The sequence below is a fragment of the Plecotus auritus genome, assembly GCF_963455305.1.
Source record: "Plecotus auritus genome assembly, chromosome: 1".
NCBI classification, from domain to species: domain Eukaryota; kingdom Metazoa; phylum Chordata; class Mammalia; order Chiroptera; family Vespertilionidae; genus Plecotus; species Plecotus auritus.
In genome coordinates this window covers 172,810,851-172,836,258 of record NC_137770.1, presented here as the reverse complement: position 1 = coordinate 172,836,258, position 25,408 = coordinate 172,810,851, and the positions used below count along the sequence as shown (strand labels likewise).

Sequence of the window (25,408 nt, the reverse complement as noted above, 5' to 3'; positions counted from 1 at the left end):
TTAACACATCCATTATCATTTCCTCTTTCCAATTCGAGTTTGAAAATTGATATTTTTCTTATTCTCTGATGTATAAATGTCAGTGTTATATACATTTAATTTATCTTTGCTAGTTTTTCTATACTTGCATAAGTTTAAATATCCAAATGGTAAATCAAAAGGTTGAAAATGTTTTTAAAAATCAGTTATGCAAATGAATTATTTTTATTACAATTGCTCTACTGATTTATCATTTAACCACAAGCCAAACACTGTGTAATATTAAAGTGAAGATGGTATGTGTTAATTCTAACAATATTTGAAAGACCCCTATAGAAATAAAAATGCCTTTTAGTAGCCACTTCAAGTTGGAAATCACCTTGAAGTCATTCCAACTTGTTATATAGGGATGTTTTTTGTTTGTTTGTTTTTACATTGACTTTCTTCTTCTATTCTTTATTTTCAGTTTTTTTTTTATTTCAAGAAAAACTATCTTAAATATAATAATTTTACATGCAATAAACATTAATATCTCAAGAAAAATGATTTTAAATATGATAATGTTACATGCAATAAACACCAATTATTCAAAAATGATCTTACATATAATAATATTACATGCAATGTACATTAATATTTCAAGAATAAAAGGATTTTAAGTATAATATTACCAAAACTGTACTAACATAGTATGATGTCACAAAAGTTGTAGGAAAAGTCTATTTTGTTGGATATGAGTATTGCTACTCCAGCTTTTTTTTCTTTTCCATTTGCATGGAAAAATTTTTTCCATCCCTTCACTTTCATCCTGTGTGTGTGTCTTTTGTTTTGAGGTGGGTCTCTTGTAGACAGCATGTAGTTGGGTCATGTTTCTATCCATTCAGCTACCCTACCTTTTCATTGGATCATTTAATCCATTTACATTTAGGATTATTATTGAGAGGTACTTATTTATAGCCATTTTAATTCTGTATGGCTAGGTTCCTCTCTCTCTTCTCAGCAATCCCTTACAGCAATCCCTTTAGCATTTCTTGTAATGCTGACTTGCTGGTGATGGACTCCTTTAGCCTTTTTTTTTTTTTTTTTTGTCTGGGAAGCTCTTTATTTGACCGTCTATTTTGAATGATAGCCTTGCTGGATATAGTAATCTTGGTCTCAGATCCTTGCTTTCCATTACCTTGAGTACTTCATGCCATTCCTTTCTGGCCTGTAGAGTTTCTGATGAGAAATCAAGTGTCAACCTTATGGGAACTCCTTTGTATGTAACACTTTTCTCTTTCTGCCTTTAAGACTCTCTCTCTCTCTCTCTGTCTTTAATTTTTGGCCTTTTAATTATGATGTGTCTGGGCATGGGCTGTTTGGGTTCTTCTTGTTTGGGGTTCTCTGTGCCACTTGAACTTATGTGACTTTTTCCTTTACCAGGTTAGGGAAAATTTCTACCATTATTTCTCCAAACACCTTCTCTATTCCTTTCTCCCTTTCTGCCTCTTCTGGCACACCTATTCTAATATTGTTACGTTTCACATTGTCCCACACCTCCCTTAAGCTATCCTCCTGTTTTTTAATTTTTTCTTTTTGGTTCTCTAATTGAGTGATATTTTCAAGTCTGTCTTCTAATTCACTGATTCTCAGCTTCCCCTAATCTGCTGTGTATTTCTTCCAACGTGTTCTTTATTTGTGTTATGTCATTCTTTATCTTAAGCTGTTCTTTTTTCATAGTTTCTATATCTTTTTTTCATACTGTTGAGCATTTTTAATATCATTTAACAACTCTGTTTCAGATAAATTTCTTATCTCTGCTTCATTTATCTCTTCTGGAGAATTTGCTAGTTCTTTCATTGGGGGGTTGTTTCTTTGTTTCCTCATTTTGGTTGTCTGTTTGGGTTTGTGACTATGAATTAGGTAGATCCTCTATATCTCTCAACTACTAGTGCAGGACAGTGTTAAAGGCAGTTTCTGACTAATTGGATCAGGCAAAGAAAGCCTCCAGAGACCACCTCTGTCTACAGACTAATAGGATGCCAACTTGAATTGCCCCCCAGGCAATTGCCCTCAGGTGTGGGGGAGTTTTTTCAACAGCGTGGGGCATTTGCTTCCACCTGGAGGCTAATTGTTACTTTTAATCTCTTATGTTGCCTCAGGGCAAGGTGTCTTCCAATAGGGTGTGTCAACCGTCTTCCCCCCAGGCAAGGCAGATGTCTGTGTGGGAAAGATGTCCTCCGCTGTGTGAGTGAATGACTTGGCCCAGGAAACTTGGGGTGTCTGCTTTCTGAGCTCTATCCCCCAAGTCCCCAGTCCTGGGTTCTGCTTTCACAGCTCCAGTCCACTTCACCTTCACTCTGCCAGAGCACAGGTGGGTGGCTCCACAGGGAATTTTTGTGCATTGGCCCTTCAAGAGGGTTCCTGAACTTTCAGCTGTCACTCCCTGGCAGATAACACCCCACTGCTTTTCACAGCTAGATGTTATGTGGGTGCACTCCTCAGTTTGGTGCTTTCTGCTGGGGAGCCCAGCTTCGGGATTAGATCCCAGAGTTCTCAGTGGCACCCCCCTCCACACACACACACAGCTGAGATATCTCTCTGGGACTTCAGTTGCCGTCTGGGTGCCCGACCAGCCCTTTCATGCCTCCACCCCTCTTACCATTCTCTATGAGGTCTCCACCTTCAGTCCTTGGGTTTCAGGGTTCTCTCCTGTGAATTTTCCATTGATTATTCAGGAAGCCTTTCCGTATTTTAGGATGTTTTTGAGAGGTAATTCACATTCCATAAAATTCATCCTTTTAAAGTACAATTCACTGGTTTAGTATATTCTCAAAGTTGCAAATTTTCATTACTCCTGAAAGGAAACCCCATACCTGTTAGGCAGTCACTTCCCATTCTCCTCTCCCCTAAATGTCAACCACTAATCAACTTTCTTCTATATAGATTCACCTATTCTAAGCATTTCATATTAGTGGAATCATACAATAATTGGCCTTCCTGTCTGGTATTTTTTACTTTGCATAATGTTTTAAAGGTTCATCCATATCATAACATTAATCAGTACTTTATTTCTTTTTATGGCTGAATTGTCCACTGTGTATATATACCATATTTTCTTTACCCATTCTTCAGTTAATGGAAGTTTGGGTTGTTTTCACTTTTGCATATTATCAATAATGCTGCTATGAATACCCATGTGTAAGTTTTTGTATGGACATATGTTCTTATGAGAAAATATACGTAGGAGTGGCACTGTTGGCCATATGGTAATTATAATGTTTAACTTTTTGAGGCACTGTCTTTTTTCCAAAGTAGCTGCACCCATTTTTTATTCCTCTCAGCAACATATGGAGCTTTCACTGTCTCCACATCCTCACCAAAACTAGTTATTGTCTTTTGTTTATTAATCTGAGGGCATTTTTCCATTGATCTTTTAGAGAGAGTGGAAGAGAGAGGGAAAGACAGAGAGAAACATCGATGTGAAAGAAACACATCGATTGGTTGCCTCCTGCATGTGCCCTGACCAAGGCCTATTCCGGGGTGGGGAGGGGGGGGGCTCTGCAAGCAAGGTACTGTACGTTCCCTTGACCGGAATCGAACTTGGGAACTTTTGGTCCACAGGCCAACGCTCTATCCACTGAGCAAAAGCAGCTAGGACTTACCATTTTTTTATGACAGCCCTCCCAGGGGGTATGAAGTGTATTTCATGAATTGGATTTTCATTTCCTAATGACTAATGATGTCAGGCATTATTTCTTGTGCTTTTGGCTATTCGTGTTTACTTAATTCTTTGTCATTTTTAAATTGTTTTTTGAGTTGTAAGAGTTAATATTTTCTGGATACTAGAACTTTATCATGTATATGGTTTGCAGATATTTTCTGTTATTCTGTAGGTTGTCTCTTTACTTTCTTAATAATGTCCTTGAAGCACCAAAGTTTCAATTTTTAAATCAAATTCATTTATTTTAAATATATTGCTTGTACTTTTAGTGTCATATCTGAGAAACCATTGCCTAATCCAAGGTCTTCAATATTTACATCATTGTTTTTTTCCAAGTATTATAGTTTTAGCTCTTACATTTAGGTGTTTGATCACTGTTAATTTTATGACATAAGAGTCCAACATCATTCTTTTGCATATGGCTCTCCAATTGTCTCAGCAGTACTTTTAAGATGCTCTTTATTAGGTGGAGGAAATTTTTTTCTCTTCATAATTTGTTGAGTATTTTTATCATTAATGGGTGTTAGACTTTTCTCAAATGTTTGTTTCTGCATATAATAAGATGACCATGTGGTTATTGTCCTTTATTTTTTAAAAAATATTTTTTTATTGCTTTCAGAGAGAAAGGGAGAGGGGGAGAGAGAGAAACATCAATGATGAGAATCATTGATCGGCTGCTTCCTGCATGCCCCAAACCAGGGATTGAGCCTGAAACTCGGGCATGTGCCCCACTAGGAATTGAATTGTGACCTCCTGGTCATAGGTCGATGCTCAACCACTGAGCCATGCCAGCCGGGCTATTTTGTTAATGTGGTACATTATATTGATTGATTTTTGTATATTGGACCAACATTGCATTTCTGGGATAATGTATGTGTAATTTTTTTATATGTTGCTGGATTTCATTTGCTAGTATCTTATTGAGGATTTTTACAACTCTATTGATAAGGGACATTGGTCCGTATTTTTTGTGTGATATCTTTGATTTTTGGTATCAGGGTAATGCTGGCTTCATAGAATGCATTGAGAGGGGTAGAGAGATAGAAACATTGATGAGAGAGAAACATCATCGATCAGCTGCCTCCTGCATGCCCCCCTATTGGGGATCAAGCCTGCAACCAGGGAATGTGCCCTCACTGGGAATCGAACTGATGTTTTTGGTTCCTGGGACAATGCTTAACGCCTGAGCCACAGTGGCCTGGCTTCAGTTATTTTTTGATCGCTATTTGCATAATACCTCTTTTTCCATTCTTTTATTTTCAGCCTATTTGCATCTTTGAAAATAAAGCATGTCTCTTGTAGGCAACATATAATTGAATTGTTTTTAATCCAGTTATTTTTTTCAGTTTCTGCCTTTTAGTTGTATTAATCCACATACATTAAATGTAATTACTGATGATATTGGATTTGTCTGCCAATTTACTATTCATTTCTACATGTCAGAATTTTTTGTTTCTCTGTTCTTTGATTACTGCCTTATTTTGTGTTCAATAAGAATTTTCTATTGTACCATTCTAAATACCTTATTATTTCTTTTAATGTCATTTAAAGTTATATTTTTGTAGGTTGCACCCTAGAGATTTTGATTAACATCTTAAGTTATAACAACCTAATTTGGAGAAATACCAGTTTAATTACAATGGTATACAGAAACTTTGTTTCTATATAGCTCCATTCCCCCTTCCTTTCTACTATTATTGTTAAACTCTCACTTTACACATGTGTGCTCATTAACATAGATTTATAATTATTGTTTTATGCAGTTTCCTATACATTAGATAGGAGAAAAGAGTTAAAAACAAAAAATACATAATATATTTTTTATTTATCTATGTATTTATGTTTTCACATCCATTCAAGTTACTGTCCTGTGTCCTTTCATTTCAACATGAAAAACTACATTTAGTATTTCTTTTAGGGCAGTCCTAATAGCAATTTATGCTCTCAGATTATTTATTACTAGAGGCCCAGTGCACGAATTTGTGCACAGGTGGGGTCCCTCTGGGTGGCCTGCAGGGATCTGGCCGAAACCCGCAGTCCAATGCCTCCTGTAGCTCCTACCTGCCACTCCTGCTCATTCCAGCCCTACTGTGCCTGCCGCGGGCTCACGCCCAATCAGTCCTGATCGGGAGAGGCTGGCGCTGCTGCAGCAGGCTCACCAGCCATGAGCCCTGCGTCTGGCGCCCTCCCAAGAGGAGTGGCCTGTGGGATAAGGCTGAAACTGGCTCTCCAACATCCCCTGAGGGGTCCTGGATTGCAAGAGGGTGCAGGTCAGGCTGAGGGACCCCACGGTGCATGATCGGGGCCAGGGAGGGAGAGACCAAGGGAGGGCTCCAGGGCGTGTCTGGCCCATCTCATTCAGTCCCGATCGGCCAGACCCCAGCAGCAAGCTAAACTACTGGTAGAGCATCTGCCCCCTAGTGGTCATTGCACATCATAGTGAGCGGTTGAGCAGCCTTAGCATATCATTAGTATATTACGCTTTGATTAGTTGTTCGGTTGTTCTGCCATTCTGTATATTTGCATATTACCCTTTTATTATGTAGGATAGGAATGCCTTTATTGAAGGATAGATTTGCTAAATATAGAATTTCATAGTTGATGGTCTTTTTCTTATTGCACTTTAATATGTCATCCCAGTGCCTTCTGGCCTCCATTGTTTCCGATAAGTTATCAGCTGTTGGAACATCATCTTATTGAAACTCTCTTGTACCTTATGAGTTAACTTTTCTTTCTTACTGCTTTCAAGATTCTTTCTCTCTTTGGCTTTTAACATTTTTATTATGTTTTTAGGTGTGGAGCACTTTGAGTTTGCAATTTGGAGTTGGTTGAGCTTCTTGAATGTGTAGATTAATGCTGTTCATCAAATTTAGGAATTTTTTTGGCCACTTTTATTCAAACAGTATCTCTGCTCCATACTGTCTTACTCTCCCTTCCACAGGTCTCTGAGGCTCTATTTACTTTATTTCTTTTTCTCAGATTGGCTCATCTCAATTAACATATCTTTAACTTCTCTCCCCACTACTTTTTCTTCCTCCTGCTCAAATCTGTTGAACCGCTCTAATGGCTTTTTTATTTGTTATTGTACTTTTCAGTTCCAGAGTTGCCGCTTGTCTCCTTATTGTAATTTCTCTCTCTTTTATCTCATTTATTTAATAAGGCATTGTTTTCCTACTTTTAGTTCTTTTAGCATGGTTTCCTTCAGATCTTTAAACATACTTGAATAGTAATTCAGAGTCTTACTAGTACATCTAGACTTCGTCAGTGACAGCTTCTGTTGACTGCTTTTATTTCTCTATATTGACCATACTTTCTTGTTTTTTTGTATGTTTCATAATTGTTTGTTAGAAAAAGACCTTTTTAAGTAATATAACATAGTAACTTTGGAAATTAGATTCTCTTCCCACCTGAGGATTTGTTATTGTTATTGGTGCTATTCTTGTTTATTTTCAGTTTAGTGACTTTTCTGAACTGTTTCTGTAAAATCTGTATTCTCTCTTATAGGCAGCTATGGAATTATATGTTTGGTTAGCTTAATACTCAACTAATGGTTAGACAAAGATGTCCTAAGGTGCCTAAAAGCAGTAAGTCTCCCACTCATTGCCAAGGGACATGCCTTCAACATTCAGCCAGGCAATTTATAGCTCTAAGCATGTACTTAACTTTCTGGTTCCCACGAACATTTTGGGACTTTTAAAGCCTCCCATGTACATCTCATTTCCAAGCTTTTAAGTTAGCCTTTCCCCCCTTCAACTGTTATCCACCACCTCTGGCAGCCACAGTATTCAACAATTGCCTCTGACTGTTTTTAGCAAACACCTGTGGGAGGAAAGGCTGTGCACACTAGGTGAATTCAAAGTCAGATCAAATGAAGAAGACATCCTAACTAGTGGGGTCTTCTAGAGAATTACCAAATAGGTAAAATGATGACACTTATCTGGGAATGGGGCTGTGGGTGATATCCAACCTAATTCTGCTGCCTCTAGTTGTTGCCAGGATCACCATAAATGAGGGTTTTCAAGGCTGTTGTGGAGGTCAGGGTAGAATGGGAATAAAGAAAGTTAAAACACCACAAAACTTATTTTTCTCACCAAAATTTCATTCCTTTTCTTGAATAACTGCTCCTGGAAAGCTACAAGCCTTTTGTTAATCTCCAGATTTCTCAAAAGTTGATTCTGGCAATGTTTACCAGAATTCTCATTGCTTTTATGGTGGAGAGAATTTTCAGAGATTCTTATTCTACCACCTTTGCTGGTATCTGTAAAGTTATAATTTACATTTATAATAGTTCTTCTGCATTTATTAGCTGGAATTCTTTAAAGAATGTTTCTTTTTCAACTCTTTGGTTATCATTAAATATAGTTTGTAAACAAATGACAGACTAAATTCATGATAAGCTGTGAAATTTCTGAATAGTGATTTAGTGCTTTAGTATTAATCCAAAAATCATCAATTAGTTTGTTCTTTTTTTTTTTTAGTGTCACTATTAACTCATGGATTTTAACCTATGTTCAATAACAAGTTCTCTTCATGTCACAATATAGAGAAGTAAGTTCAAAACAATATCATTACTACTAATACACTATTGGTGTTCAATAAGGGCAGAAGAGCAGTGCATGAACAAAGTGAGAATTTCAATAAAGAGATAGAAAATATTTAAAAGTCCCAAACATAAATCACAAAGCTGAAGAATACATAATTCAACTGAAAATTTCACTAAAGGGATTCAACAGTAGACTACAACACTGAAAAAACAAAACAAAACAGGGCAAAGAGCAGCAGAATTTATCCAATCAGAGGGGGAAAAAGAAAAACAAACAGAATAGGAGTAAAGACAGCTTAAGGATTTGTAGACATGAGGACCAGTATATACATCATAGAGAACCTAGAAGAAGAGATAAAATGGCAGAAAGCTCACTTAAGAAATAATAGCTGAAAAATATCTAGAGTAAAACATGCCAAAACTTCTGAGATGCAGCCAAAGCAGTTCTAAGAGAAAGCTTTATAAAAATAAATACCTATATTTGGGGGGAATACCTCAACCTAACTTTATAACTTAAGGAACATGATAAGGAGAAAAAAACTAAGCCCAAAAGTAGCAAAAGAGGAAATAGCAGTGATTAGAGTGGAAATAAATGCAACAGGGACCAAAAAGACAATAGAAAAGATAAATGCAATAGAGAATTTTAAAATTGAATTTATTGGGGTGACATTGGTTCACAAAACCATACAGCTTTCAAGCATACAACTCTACACAACATCTGCACACTGCATCATGTACCCATCACCCAAAGCAGTGTCTTTCCATCCCCATTTATACCCCATTTGCCCACCTCAATAGAAACAAATAGTCAAACCTTTAGCTACATTGACCAAGAAAAAAAGACAGAGAACTCAAAGATATACAATTATAAATGTAAAATAAGACTTTGCAACTGATACCACATAAATACAAAGGATCATAAAGTATATTATGAACAATTATACACCAACAAATTGGACAACCTAGAAGAAATAATTTCCTAGAACCATAAAACTTACTGAGTCATGAAGAAATAGAAAATCTTAACAGAACAATTAATAGTAAATACATTATATCAGTAATCAATATCCCTGTATGAAAAGAAACCTGAGACACCCAGAGAGCATTATGCTAAGTAAAATAAGCCAATCAGAGAAAGACAAGTATGATATGATTTCATTCATATGTGGAATCTAATGAACAAAATGAAGTGACAAATAGAAACAGACTCACAGTTGTCAGAGTTGGGGGGTGGGGGGGTGAAAAAGGTGAAGGGATTAAGAAAAAAAACAAAAACACAGACACAGACAACAGTATGATGATTACCAGAGGGAAAAGGGGGGGGGGGGTGGGAGGAGAGAGATGAGGTTATAAGGGGGGATAAATGGTGATGGAAGGAGTCTTGGGGTAGTGATTACCTAATACAATATACAGATGATGTATTATAGAATTGTTCACCTAAAACCTAAATAATTTTATTTTTTTAATTATTATTTTTTATTAAGGTATTATATGTGTACATATCTTACCATTGCCCCCCCACCCAAAACCTAAATAATTTTATTAACCAATGCCACCCTCAATAAATTCAATAAAAAAGAAATAATAATAATTAAAAAAAAAAAAAAAACTCACAAGGAAGGAAAGTCCTGAATGGCTTTAATGGTGAATTCTACCAAACATTTAAAGTCGAATTAATAGCAATCCTTAAACTCTTCCAAAAAACTTGAAGAGGAGAGATCACTTCCAAATTTATTTTACAAGCCCAGTATTAATCTGGTACCAAAACAAGGGACACTATAAAAATAGAAAACTACCAGCCAGTATCCCTGATGAACATAGGTGTAAAAATCCTCAATAAAATATTCGTAAACCAAGTTCTATAGTGCATTCAAAGGATCATATGCCATGATCAAGGGGGATATGTTCTAGGGATGTAAGTATGGTTCACCATACCAAATCAGTCACTAATCATCAGGAAAATGCCAATCAAAACCACAATGAGATATCTCTTCACTCCTGTTAGGATGTGTATTATCTAAAAACAAGAGGTAACAAATGCTGGGAAGAAAAGGGAACCCTGTATACTATTGTTGGGGGGAATGTAATCTAACAGCGACTATGGAAAATAGTATAGAGATTCCCTAAAAAGATTAAAAATAGAACTACCATATGATCTAGGAATACCACTTCTGGGTATGTATCCAAGAAATTATCCCAAAAAGATATCTGCACTCCAGTGTTCATTGCAGCATTATTCACAATAACCTAAGTGTGGGTACAACCTAAGTGTCATCAACAGGTGATGGGTAAAGAAGATATGGTATGTGCATATACACACAGGAATACTATTCAACTTTCAAAAAGGCAATCCTGACATTTGTGACAACATGATTTAACCTGGAAGTCATCCTAAATGAAATAAGTCAGACAAATACTGCATGCTATCACTTACATGTGGAATCAAAAACAAAAGACAAACTCATAGAAGCAGAGTAGAAAAGTGGTTGTGAGAGGCTTGAGACCAGGGGAAATAGGAAGAGGCTTATGAAAGGATACAGTATTTCAATTATAAATAAGGCCAGGGGATCTAATTAGCATAGTGACTATACTAGATAACACTGTACTATATATTTGAAATTTGCTAAGAAAGTAGAACTTAAATGTCCTTTCCACACCAAAAAATAAAAATAAAGAAGATAAATATGTGAGCTGATGGATGTGTGAATTAGCTCAATGGAGGAATCCTTTCGCAGTGTATACATTATGTCAAAGTACACTTTACATATCTTACCATTTTGTCAATTATACCTCAGTAAAGCTGAACAAATACCTACTTAATGTAGTTTTGGCTAGTAGGTTGTTTTATCATGTTTTGTTTTTTGGCTTCTTTGTCTGTTTATTGCTTTTAGGATATATTGACTTGGGCTGTGAAGTCACAATAGTGTATTTTATCCAGGAACTAGAAAGCACTCACATACCCATCAGTAATAGAATGGTTAATTTGTGGCATATGATGAAAAAATAAACTCCATGAATAAATACATGAATAAAGCACAACACGTGCAACAACATGGATGGGTATTATAAACATATTAAAAACATAATGTTGAACAAAAGCAAGGCATAAACAAGTTTATACTATATAATTCCACTAGAGGCCCGGTGCACGAAATTCATACACTGGTGGGGGGGGGGTCTCTCAGCCCGGCCTGCACCCACACACAGTCCAGGACCCCTTGCTTCTTACCGCCCGCCTGCTTGCTGCTCCTTACAGCTCGGCTCGCTGCTCCTTAGTGCTGCCGTGAAGCCGGGAGAGGCTCCCACCACCACCGCTGTGCTCGCCAGCCATGAGCTTGGCTTCTGGCTGAGTGGCGTTCCTGCGTTGAGCATCTGCCCCCTGGTGGTCAGTGCGTGTCATAGCGACCAGTCATTCTGGTCGTTCCGCCGTAATGGTCGCTTAGGCTTTTATTATATAAATATGCATATGTATGTATGTATGCATAGATATAGTTTTGCCTAGTTTATACTGTATATGCAATATATTTAATATTAGTATTTTAATATAGTATTTTTATATTAATAGGCAAAATTATATACACATATATGTATATATACACATACACACTATATACAGTAGCTATATAGTATCCTATATATAGTATAAAAATAGGCAAAACTGTGTTTGCAGATATATATATATGTATATATATATATGAAATTGCTAAAAATAGGCAATACTAATCTCTTCTAATAGAAGTTGCTTTTGGGGGACAATGCCTGGAAGGAAGAATTAAAAGGAGATTCTGGGGTGCAAGTATATGTTTTGTTTCTTCATTTGGATGCTACTGTCTTGGGTATTTCATTTGTGAGCATTTGTAAGCTATGAAATTATGTTTACTTTCCTGTGTGTGTGTTATTCCACAATAAAATTTTTTTAATTGTGTTTTAAAGTCAATTAAAGTAGTTCTTTTCTGATGTGATTATGTCACAGCTTAATATAGTGTTAGATGAGATGTTGTTAAAAACTAATTTGCATGCAGACAGTCAGAATATGAGATTGGTAGCATAGATAATGCTATCCTTAGCCATGAACGTGATCCTTTGCTTTCTCAGGAGAACTTGTGCCTGTCAAGGGCTGGATCCAGAGACCTGTGGTGCCTCCTTTTCTTTCGGGTGTTCCTGGAGCATGTACTACAATGGATGTAAGTTTGCCAGAAGCAAGATACCAAGAAAATTTAAGCTGCTTGGGGATGACCCAAAAGAGGTTTGTTTACTTCCTGATGTATAATCTCTTTATCTTTCATGCAGAATTGATGAGCACAGAAAAACAATATGGCATACTCCACCTCTAACAAAGCGTTTCATCTCAGAGATGAATCAACAAAATTTTTGCTAAGCTGTAATCACATTGTAATAATTTAAGTTAGCATAATAACCATGTTATATCAAAGTAATAGATAAAACAATATAAACTCTTCATACCTATTGCCTTTTATACTTATTAATATTTAATGTTAATTCCAGAGTTTTAAACAGATGTCATTTCAATATTAGAACTAAATGTTAACACTTCAATGTTAAAACTTTCATCCATTGCACCTGAATAATAGAAGTCATGTTCATGACTGCCATGTTCAGAAAAGGCCATTTCTAGTCACATTTTCACACCATGAGATTTGGTAATTTAGTTACTGTAATGAATGCATTCAAATACCTAACACATACTTAGATTTTAATACAAAAGTATAATTTAAATAAATGAACACTGATTTCTTATTGAAGTCACTGACTTTTGTTTTTCTCAATAAAATATATTTCTCAAAATATAACTTGTAGGTTTGTATCAAATTTTAAATTTTGGGTAGCATGCATTCTAGAGTATGCTAATTGAGTAATCAGGAAACCTCAGTATATTTAGCATTTAGATATGACCAAGTTTTTAGTTATTCTGTGCACCTTATAATTATCTTTCAAATTTTAAATGCAATTAAAGTAAACAATTATACTATAGATATTATAATATTGACTAGTGGCCCGGTGCATGAAATTCATGCATGGGGGGTGTCCCTCAGCCCGGCCTGTACCCTCTCCAATCTGGGACCCACAGGGATCAGGCCTAAACCGGCAGTCAGACATCCCTCTCGCAATCCGGGACCTCTGGCTCCTAACCGCTCACCTGCCTGCCTGCCTGATCGCCCATAACCACTCTGCCTGCAGCCTGCTCACCCCCAACTGCCCCCCCTCCCCCGCCGGCCTTCTTGCCCCCAACTGCCTCCCCCTTGCCTCCTGCTCACCCCCAACTGTCCCCCCACCAGCCTGATCACCCCCAACTGCCCCCCCCCGCTAGCCTGCTTGCTCCCAACTGTCCCCCCTGCCAGCCTGCTCACCCCCAACTGTCCCCCCTGCCGGCCTGATCTCCCCCAACTGCCACCTGCCGGCCTGCTCGCCCTCAACTGCCCCCCTCCCGGCCTGATCGCCCCCAACTGCCCTGTTCTCCTGGCCTGATCACCCCTAACCGCCTCTGCCTCGGTCCCACCACCATGGCTTTGTCTGGAAGGTCTCCCAATCTAATTAGCATATTACCCTTTTATTAGTATAGATATGTCCTTTTAAATGAAAAATTTGTTACTTTATGACTGCAACAGCAAGAGAAAGTTTAATGAAGTACAAAAACTTTTGAAATTGATATGTTTTTTTCATAGAATCATTTTTTAAAATATTTTTATTGATTTCAGAGAGGAAGGGAGAGGGAGAGAGATAGCAACATCAATGATGAGAGAGAATCATTGATCAGCTGCCTCCTGCACTCCCCCTACTGGGGATGAGCCCACAACCCAGGTTTGTGCCCTTGGCGGGCATCAAACCTGGACCCTTCAGTCTGCAGGCCAACACTGAGCCAAACCGGCTAGGGCAATAGGATCATATTTTTAATAAACTATATTATCTAAATATGTTAGATGTCCTGTTTTCATAAGAAAAAATGAATATTAAATAAGCCCAATGAAAATCAGCAATTTTGCTTGCTGTCAGCCACTTTAATTTTCCACACTAGAGAACTTTTTCACCTCTATTTCATAAGTGCTTATCACTCAAGCCAGGTTTCTGTAAACCAAATCCAGGGAATGGATAGTAACATCCTCCCTTAGTTAGGTGGGAGCGCTCCACTCAGAAGCCTTCTTTCCTTCTAAATGCAAATAAGTACATCTCTGCCTGGTGGTTACATCTCCCAAGATTTTTAGAGAAATACCAATATGAAATGAGAACTTCTAAGTATGAATAGAAAAACTAAGTATTCTCATCTACAGTTTTCAAAAGCATATTACTTTAAAAATCTATTATTTGGGTGGGTGGGTGTGGGTAACTGATCATTCTTTCAAATAAACTGTGCCAGGTTCTTCATATACCTTCTAGTTGTGAAGATTTTATTCATATTTGAAGCATCGAGTATTTATTAGTTACTAGTAGCCCTGAACATGAATCCATATGCGAGTAGCTCACTGCCATTTGCCTCAGCTGGCCACCCGCCCACCGCTGCTGGTAGCTCTTTGCTGCTTGTAGCTCACTGCCCCACACTCCTGTATCTCTCCACCACTTGTAGATTGGTCATGACGTTACAGCATAATGGATAATTAGCACATTCCTCTCTTATTATATAGGATTATGAGAAGAGATCCTTTCAAATTTCAAAATGCTATTTTAATAGACATTTAAAAGTACAGAGGTTAGAAATAGACAAATTAAAGCAAACAAATCCTTTTAATAGCCATCTTGCTTGGCAGCAGATTGGAGAGGGAGTAGAGAATGTGACCTCTTTAAGACCATATATTTTTCTTTAAATGTGTCTTAGCCAGACCTATTATAAATTACGAAGAGCATCTAAGTTCCCCATGAGCAAAAGAATATTTACATGCAAATCAGATCCTTACACCCTCAGTGCTGGGCGTCATAGGAGACCAACGGCCCCAAAGTAGGTTCCTCTGTGTTAATTGCGGAAGGCCTACTACAAGAAGTCTTTGAGAACGGGCAGATTTTATCAATGAGCAAACACAGAGGAAGCAGGTGGCTAGTATGAGAGGGGTGGAGTGGTTCATCCCAGAGGAAATAAACTCACCTTCTTAGAATGAAAACCAGAAAAAAAGTCCATGCAATTTATTTTAAATCCAGTCTTAGAAGGGAATTAAAAGGACTTTAGCAGGAGCATGCTGTCTCTACAAATTAAGTTTCCTCAGTGACTCAAGGGAGAACAGACCAGCTTAAGAAACACGTTTTAGTCTTTCAGTCAGAACCCTCACTGTGGGGAAGGAAAAGGAAAACAAAAAATAAAAAAACTAAAAGGATCATATATAGTAGTTTCATTCTCCTAACCCTTCTACCAGCACAGTGTTCTATTTATAAAATGCCAAATGTCTGCATGCAAAGTAGAAAGTTGATTAATCTTATCAGAAGTTAGATATTAATAGCACATATGAAACTCGGTAATATAAGGCCTATACTTTCACTTAGAAATAGTCATATTAAGAGGCTTTATTTAGTAAGATGAATAGTATATAGTGATTTGTATCTAAGATATGGGGGGGGAATATAACTGATAGTCTCATATACAGAGAGAATGGATTTAGAATTTAATATGTAAAATTATTCATTTTATACAGGAAGAAAAACTGGAGTCTCATTTACAAAACCTGTCTACTCTTATGGCACCAACATACAAGAAACTTGCACCTGATGCATATAATAATCAGGTAAGTTTAAATAATTGACAACAGTTGGGACCACTTATTATTGATGAACTATCTACCTACTTCCAAAAATATTTTTGAAGCAATGATTTTTTAAAAAATTTTTCTAACTTTTTTCTAATTGTTGAAGTCACTGCTGTGTTCTGTTTCTGGTAAACGTAAAATATACCATTTTGCTCTTTTAACCTGTAAATATGAGCTTTTGAGGCTCACAATATCTACTAATTGTGTTCTTGTCCAAATAATTTTGTCCCTTTAAGACTTCGGTGATTAATTAAAATGATGTGGCCCAAACTATAGGTTCAACCACTTAACTGTTTTCTCAGAATGTCTACAGATATAAAGCTACTAGAGGCCCAATGCACGAAATTCGTGCAGGGACTTGGCCCTCTCAGTGGCGGGCGGCTTGCCTCTGCCCTCGCAGCCGCAGCTTTGTCCAGAAGGTCGTCCGGAAGGTCGTTCGGCTGTCTGGTCTAATTAGCATATTACTCTCTCATTATTATAGATGTGTGCACTACTTTGCAAGTGTCCAGATATGCCAGATTTTGCCAGGTCCTTTTTATTTTGGTCTTGGCTCTATGAACCAAGCAAAACCATTTTTTTCCTATTGTATTAGTATGTTCTACACTGTACATATTTAGAAAGCTAGGTTTTTCTCTTTTTTTATTAAATTTATTTGGGTTACATTGGTTAATAAAATTATATATGTTTCAGGTATATAATTCTATAATACATCATTTGTATATTGTATTGTGTTTACCACCCCAGGTCACATCTCCTCCCATCATCATTTATTCCCCCTTTACCCTCTTCTACTTCTTCCCACCCACCCCTCTTCCCTCCAGCAATCACCATACTGTTGTCTGTGTCCATGAGTCTTTCTTTTTTTCTTTGCTTAATCCCATCACCCTTCTCACCCAGGCCCAACACCCTCTCCTTTGATAGCTGTCAGTCTGTTTTCTGTATCTATGAGTCTGTCTCCACTTTGTTAGTTTATTTTGTTCATTAGATTCCATATATAAGTGAAATCATATGATAACTTGTCTTTCTCTGACTGGCTTATTCACTAGCATAATACTCTCCAGGGCTACGTTTTCTAAAATATTTGTTCAGAAATACTCATGAAGGAAGCAAAAGACTATCCTGTTTCAATAATATCAACAACAAAATGTATTAAATAAAAACCTGATACAAACCAGACACTGTGTTTAGTCACTGTGGACCTAAATATGAGCAGTGTAGGTTTTCTGTCTTTAAGGAATTTCTTCTCTCAATGAGATATATATACGTATATGTACAATAGCAATCCTATCTAATAAAAGAGTAATATGCAAATTGACCATGACTCCAACACAAGATGGCCGCCCCCATGTGGATACAAGATGGCCAGCAAGGGAGGGCAGTTGGGAGGGATCAGGCTTGCAGGGGAGGGCAGTTGGGGGGGACCAGGCCTGCAGGGGAGAGCAGTTAGGGGCAATCAGGCTGGCAGGGGAGCAGTTGGCATCAATCAGGCTGGAAGGGGAGTGGTTAGGGGGTGATCAGGCTGGCAGGCAGAAGCAGTTAGGGGCAATCACGAAGGCAGGCAGGCGAGCAGTTGGGAGCCAGCAGTCCTGGATTGTGAGAGGGATGTCTGACTGCCCGTATACACGGGCAGTCGGACATCCCTCGAGGGGTCCCAGATTGGAGAGGGTGCAGGCTGGGCTGAGGGACACACACCCCCGTGCACGAATTTCATGCACCCGGCCTCTAGTTACAGAATAATACAATAACAGTTGGGCTAGAAGATGCACATATTTCTGAAGAAACAAAAAGGTTCTCCCTGAGAGTAGAGTAGAGATGTAAGGTCACAAAATCCTTGGAGGCCACATAAAGATTGTTGAACTTCATCATGTAGGTAAGAAAGCAACCATTTTGGTATGCTAAGTGTGAGTTGCAGGGTGGGGAGAGGGCGAAGTCATTTAATTTTAAAAAGGTTGCTCATTTTTCATAGCTGCTATTAATCAAATTATTTTAGCTGGGGAAAGGAACAGGATAAAAAAACATTGATGTGCTTTTTACTCCTTTAATTCTCATTATAGACTGTCTCATACACACCTGATTTTCTAAGCATTTATATTCTAACTTATTACACTTTCTTTGGAGTATTTTATGCATCTCCTGAGCCTGGAGTGCTCAAAATATGAAAGTAGTCAAAATTTTTTAAGTTATAACAAAGTGACTATATATAACTCCTGAGATGTGTTTCACTATTTATGTAGGAATAACTATATAGGTGTACTAATCATTGGGCATCAAGTTTCGGTTAGGCAAGATGAATAAGCTATAGAATCTGCTATATAACATTTATACCTGTAGTCAAAAAAAAAAGTATTGTACACTTAAAATTTGTTACAAGGGTAGATCTCATGTTAAGTGTTCTTCTTTTTTTTTTTTTTTTTATTTATTTATTTATTTATTTTTATTTTTTTTATTTTTTTTTGTTTTTCAAATTTTTATTAAGGTATTATATGTGTACATATCTTACCATTGCCCCCCACCCCCACCCCACTCCCATACATGCCCTCACCCCCCAATGTTTTGCATCCGTTGGTTACTCTTATATACATGCATATAAGTCCTTCGGTTGATCTCTTATTTCCCCCACCTCTCCCTAACCTTACCCCTGTAATTTGACAGTCTGTTTGATGCTTTACTGCCTCTGTAACTATCTTTTTGTTCATCAGTTTATAATGTTTTTCATTATCCCCAAATGAGTGGGATCATGTGGTATTTTTCTTTCATTGACTGGCTTATTTCACTTAGCATAATGTTCTCTAATTCCATCCAAGTGCCTACAAATGGTAGTAATTCCTTCTTTTTTACGGCAGCATAGTATTCCATTGTGTAGATGTACCATAGTTTTCTGATCCAGTCATCTGCTGATGGGCACCTAGGCTGTTTCCAAATCTTAGCTATTGTAAATTGTGCTGCTATGAACATAGGGGTGCATATATCCTTTCTGATTGGTGTTTCTGGTTTCTTAGGATATATTCCTAGGAGTGGGATTACTGGGTCAAATGGGAGTTCCATTTTCAGTTTTTTGAGGAAACTCCATACTGTTCTCCACAGTGGCTGCACCAGTCTGCATTCCCACCAGCAGTGCACGAGGGTTCCTTTTTCTCCGCATCCTCGCCAACACTTGTCGTTTGTTGATTTGTTGATGATAGCCATTCTGACAGGTGTGAGATGGTATCGCATTGTTGTTTTGATTTGCATCTCTCGGATAATTAGTGACTTTGAGCATGTTTTCATGTGTCTCTTGGCCTTCCTTCTGTCTTCTTTCGAAAAGATTCTATTTAGGTCCGTTGCCCATTTTTTTATTGGATCCTTTATCTTCCTTTTATTAAGTTGTATAAGCTGCCTGTAGATGTTGGAAATTAAACCTTTATCAGTGATACCATTTGCAAATATGTTCTCCCATACAGTGGGGTTTCTTGTTGTTTTGTTGATGGTTTCTTTTGCTGTGCAAAAGCTTTTTATTTTGATGTAGTCCCATTTGTTTATTTTCTGTTTGGCTTCCATTGCCCTAGGGGCAGTATCACTGAAAAAGTTCTTTTGGCATATGTCTGAGATTTTGCTGCCTGTGGATTCCTCTAGTATTTTTATGGTTTCCCGTCTTATATTTAAGTCCTGTACCCATTTTGAGTTTATTTTTGTGTATGGTGTAAGTTGGTGATCTAGTTTCATTTTTTTGCATGTATCTGTCCAATTTTCCCAACACCATTTATTAAAGAGACTGTCTTGACTCCATTGTATGCTCATGCCTCCTTTGTCAAATATTAAATGCGCATATTGGTTTGGGTCGATATCTGGATTCTCTATTCTGTTCCATTGATCTATATGTCTGTTCTTGTGCCAGTACCAGGCTGTTTTGAGGACAGTGGCTTTGTAATACAGCTTGAAATCTGGTATTGAGATCCCTCCTACTTTATTCTTCTTTCTCAGGATTGCTGTGGCTATTCGGGGTCTTTTTTTATTCCAGATGAATTTTTGGAGAGTTCTTTCTAGGTCTGTGAAATACGCTGTTGGTATTTTAATGGGGAGTGCATTGAATCTATAGATTGCTTTGGGTAGTATGGACATTTTAATGATGTTGATTCTACCAATCCATGAACATGGTATGTTCTTCCATCTGTTTACATCTTCCTCTATCTCTTTTTTCAGTGTCCTGTAGTTTTCCGCATATAGGTCTTTTACCTCCTTGGTTAGGTTTATTCCTAAGTATCTTAATTTTTTTGGTGCGATGGAAAATGGGATTGCTTTTTTAGTCTCTCTTTCTGTAAGTTCATTGTTGGTGTATAGAAATGCCATAGATTTCTTGGCGTTAATTTTGTATCCTGCTACATTGCCGAATTCATTTATTAAGTCTGTTAGTTTTTTGATGGAGTCTTTCGGGTTTTTTATGTACAATATCATGTCATCTGCAAATAAGGACAGCTTTACTTCTTCTTTTCCAATTTGGATGCCTTTTATTTCTTCTTCTTGTCTAATTGCAGAGGCTAATACTTCCAGTACTATGTCAAACAGGAGTGGTGAGAGTGGGCATCCCTGTCTTGTTCCTGTTCTTAGGGGAAATGGTTTTAGTTTTTGCCCATTGAGTATGATGTTAGCTGTGGGTTTATCATATATAGCTTTTATTATGTTGAGGTATGATCCTTCTATTCCCACCTTGTTGAGAGTTTTTATCAAGAAAGGGTGTTGGATTTTGTCAAATGCTTTTTCTGCATCAATTGATATGACTATGTGATTTTTATCTCTCAATCTGTTTATGTGATGTATCACATTTATTGATTTGCGGATATTGAACCATCCTTGCATTCCTGGGATAAATCCTACTTGGTCATGGTGTATGATCTTTCTGATGTACTGCTGGATTTGATTTGCTACAATTTTATTGAGGATTTTGGCATCTACATTCATGAGGGATATTGGCCTGTAATTCTCCTTCATTGTGTTGTCTTTATCTGGTTTTGGTATTAGGGTGATGCTGGCTTCATAGAAGGAGCTTGGAAGTGTTCCTTCCTCTTGAATTTTTTGGAATAGTCTGAGGAGGATAGGTTTTAGTTCTTCCTTGAATGTTTGGTAGAACTCTCCTGTGAAGCCATCTGGCCCCGGGCTTTTGTTTGCTGGAAGCTCTTTGATGACTGCTTCAATTTCTTCCATAGTTACTGGCATGTTGAGCTGTTTAGATTCTTCCTGACTGAGTTTTGGAAGGTTATATTTTTCTAGGAATATGTCCATTTCCTCCAGGTTGTCCAGTTTGTTGGAATAGAGTTGTTCGTAGTATTTTTTAACAATCCTTTGTATTTTGGCGGGATCTGTTGTTATTTCACCTCTTTCATTTCTGATCTTGTTTATTTGGGTCCTCTCTCTTTGCTTCTTGTTGAGCCTGGCTAGAGGTTCATCAATCTTGTTTATCCTTTCAAAGAACCAGCTCTTGGTTTTGTTGATCTTTTGTATTGTTTCTTTGGTCTCTATGTCGTTTATCTGTGCTCTGATCTTTATTATTTCCTTCCTTCTGCTTACACTGGGCTTTTCTTGTTGCTCTTTTTCTAACTCTTTGAGTTGTTGGGTTAGGTAATTTATTACCCCTGTTTCTTGTTTTTTGCAGTAGGCTTGTAGAGCTATGAACTTCCCTCTCAGGACTGCTTTCGCTGTGTCCCATAGATTTTGGATTGTAGTGTTTTCATTGTCATTTGTTGTCATGATGTTTTTTATTTCTTCTTTGATCTCTCTGGTAACCCAGTCATGGTTTAATAGCATGCTGTTTAGTCTCCATGTGTTTGATTTCTTTGGGTTGTTTTTATTGTAGTTGATTTCCAGTTTTATGCCACTGTGGTCTGAGAAGATGCTTGATATGATTTCTATCTTCTTGAATTTGAAGTGACTTTGCCTATGTCCCAACATATGGTCTATCTTTGAAAATGACCCATGTGCACTTGAGAAGAATGTATATTCTGTGGCTTTGGGGTGAAATGTTCTGAAGATATCAATTAATTCCATCTGGTCTAGTGAGTCATTTAGGATTGATGTTTCTTTGCTGATGTTTTGTTTAGAGGATTTGTCCAGTGGTGATAGTGGGGTATTAAAGTCCCCTACTATGATTGTATTGCTGTCAATCTCTCCCTTGATATCCTCCAGGAGTTTTTTTATGTATTTGGGTGCTCCTGTATTGGGTGCATATATGTTTACCAGAGTTATTTCTTCTTGTTGGATTGCTCCCTTTAGTATTATGAAATGGCCTTCCTTATCTCTTGTTATGTCCTTCAGTTTGAGATCTAATTTGTCAGAAATAAGTATTGCTACCCCAGCTTTTTTTTCAGTTCCATTTGCCTGGAAAACCTTTTTCCATCCCTTCACCCTCAGTCTGTGTGCGTCTTTTTTTCTGAGGTGGGTTTCTTGTAGACAGCAGATATATGGGTCGTGTTTTCTTATCCAATCCGTTACCCTATGTCTTTTGATTGGGGCATTTAATCCATTTACATTTAAAGTTATTATTGATAGGTACTTATTTGTCGCCATTCCTATTCTTTACCCCTGTGTTACTTCTTCGCTTCCTGTTTCTTTCTTTCTTTCTTTTTTTTTTTTACAGCAGACCCTTTAGCATTTCTTGCATTGCTGGTTTGGTGGTAATAAATTCCCTTAGTCCTTTTTTGTCTGTGAAGCTCCTGATTTCACCTTCAATTTTGATTGACAGCCTTGCTGGGTACAGTATTCTTGGATTCAGACCCTTCCTTTGCATGACTTTGTATATTTCATTCCATTCCCTTCTGGCCTGATGAGTTTCTGTTGAGAAATCAGTTGCTAGTCTGATGGGGGTTCCTTTGTATGTAACTTTCTGTCTCTCTCTGGCCGCTTTTAAGATTCTTACTTTGTCATTGGTGTTTGCCAATTTAATTATAATGTGCCTTGGTGTCGGTCTTTTGGGGTTCATTTTGCTTGGGACTCTGTGAGCTTCTTGGATTTGTGTGTGTTTTTTCTTCCCTATATCTGGGAAATTTTCTGTCATTATTTCTTCAAAGAGGTTTTCTATTCCTTGCTCAGCTTCCTTTCCTTCTGGAACCCCTATTATGCAGATGTTGTTTTGTTTCGTGTTGTCCCAAAGTTCCCTTAGACTCTCCTCCTGCCTTTTAATTTTTTTTTCTAGAAGTTGCTTTTCTTGGGTATTTTTTTCCATCTTGTCTTCTAGCTCACTGATGCGGTCCTCTGCTTCTTCTAGTCTACTCTTGATGCTTTCTATTGAGTTCTTTACGGCAGCGATGTCATTTTTCATTTCTTCTTGGTTCTTCTTCATTTCCTCTTGGTTCTTGCTCATATTGTCGAATTTGTCTTCCATTCTTTTCAGCCACCTTATGACCATTTCTCTGAATTCTTTTTCTGGAAGGTTGCTTGCCTCCATTTCGTTTACTTCCTTTTCTGGTGATGCCTGCTTTTCTTTCATATGCGGGCTGCTTCTTTGTCTCCCCATGGTCTCTCTTCTCTGGGTGTCTGGTTATGTAGTCTCTCTCTCCTGGTTTGATTTAAAGGCACAAAATACAGCACTACCAGGTACAACTCACAAGGCACTGAACAGGAATGTATTCACGATATTAATAACCTCCAATAAAGGTGACCACCAGAGAAAGGCAAATTAGGTGATAGGAGAGAAAGAAGAAGAGGAAAAAGGAAGGAAGGAAGGAAAGAAAGAAAGAAAGAAAGAAAGAAAGAAAGAAAGAAAGAAAGAAAGAAAAGAGAAAGAAAGAAAGAAAGAAAGAAAGAAAGAAAAAGAAAGAAAGAAAGAAAGAAAGAAAAAAGGAGTGTGAAAATGAAATTGGGAAAAGGGAAAGTAAAGAGAAAAAAAAAAAGTAAGAGAGAGAAGAAAGTGACTAAGAGAGAAAGGGGAACAGACTATATATATTGGGGATAAAACTCCAATAGAACAATCACTAATCCCAGAAAATGCCAGCAACAAGTGCCTGGGGATTAGTACAAACTACCACACCAACTAATATGGAGTGAGGCAAGGGAAAGCTGAAGCACAAAACAAACAAAAAAATAAACAAAAGAAGAATAAGCAAAACAATCTCACAAAAAAGCATAAAAATTGGATATAATCTACATTCAAGCAAACAACAACAAAAGGACAGAGAGAAGGACAAGTTTATGGATAGCTCAGACAGCGAAGGGAGAGGTGTATGTGGACTTGGAGCAGAGGATTGGAGATTAGATATGTAAGTAGGGTGAAATTTTAACAAGGGGTAAACAGAAAGAATAGGGAAAATCTAAAGCAGTAAAAGGGTAATATAAACAGGACACTGAAAAGGGGGAGGTTAGGAAGATAGTGATGGCCTAAAGGTAGAGTTGAGATAGAGTAAAACGATGCTAAAGGAACGATAAAAATAGAATGTAGAACCCTAATCCCAAAATAAAATGAAGAGAAAATAAAATGACACTTTAAAAAAAAAAAAAAAAAAGATAAAATAGCAGTAGTAATAATACGGATTGAAAATAAAAATGTAATCATTAAAAAGGTAAAATCAAGTGATGAAAAAAGAAAAAAAAAGTTTCTTGATTAAAAGATGCAAAAAATGAAAATAAAAAAAAATAAAATAAATAAAAAAATAAAAGGTAAAAATAAAATGTGAAGTAGTGAAGGTCATTCACTTCCTCTGTTTTTCTGTTTGGCACGCCTGTTTCTCAGTCCAGACAGTATTGCAGTTCCCTGCGATCCACTGCTCTTCGGTGTTGTAAGCCAGTCCTGATTTTAAGCAGGCGGTGTGTCTTAATTTCTCGTATTCCTTTATTTTTGATTACACAAGAGTCGATTTGTGATTCAGCCCCTGGGTGGCAGTGTTTCTGGATTAACTTCTGGGTCTATCTATGGCCTCTCTAGGCAGTGTTAGAGCCTTCTTTCTCTGTGGCACTCGTCACCGGCCTGTGGGAGTGGTCTGCCTCAGAGCTGACCCTCTGATGGTCACTCCCCGCTCCGATCCCCAGGTTCCAGAAAAACAACCTTCCCCTGCAGTCTCCCAGGGTGTCCCCAACTGGGTGATCCTATGTATTGGGCTTAGTAATCAGAAGCAAGAATTTCAAGAGGAAAAAGCCCAGTTGTGCGTACTCCCGGACTCCGCGTAAGCCCAGGCACCCAGGGAACGCAGGGGCTGCGCGTAAGTCTGGACTGCCTGAAATTCTTAGGGTGTCCCTGCACTTCAGATCAAAATGGGTTGCTTTTTAGAGTGCCCTTCTCTTAGCAGCTCTGAGGACCCCTTTCCACAATCACAGATCACGCCAGCCCCTACAGCCACGGATTTTTCTAGGCACAGACTTCCCTGGTCCTCCAGCTCCCGCAAAACGCGCGTTCCTCTCTCCCGCCGGGACCAGAGACCTCACCTTATCCCAGGCGAAATCTGACCTTTCCGTGGTGGAGTGTAGAGCTCCTCTGAA

The 25,408-nt window shown here is 37.8% G+C and overlaps 1 protein-coding gene across 2 annotated transcripts in view; it reads left to right on the top strand.

The window, feature by feature from the left end:
* The window catches only part of TET2 (tet methylcytosine dioxygenase 2), a 146,779-nt gene that overhangs the window by 104,484 nt on the left and 16,887 nt on the right, over window positions 1-25,408 (top strand). The window contains exons 7-8 of one of the 2 annotated variants that reach the window (XR_013959625.1): window positions 12,321-12,409; window positions 15,860-15,949. Coding sequence is in view for 1 of the 2 variants with exons in the window: in XM_080651220.1 (XP_080507346.1) it covers window positions 12,321-12,471; window positions 15,860-15,949 (241 nt within the window). In the remaining variant the exon portion in view is untranslated. Of the gene's footprint in view, window positions 1-12,320; window positions 12,472-15,859; window positions 15,950-25,408 lie in introns of both variants that reach the window. The other variant, XM_080651220.1, reaches the window with a different exon arrangement.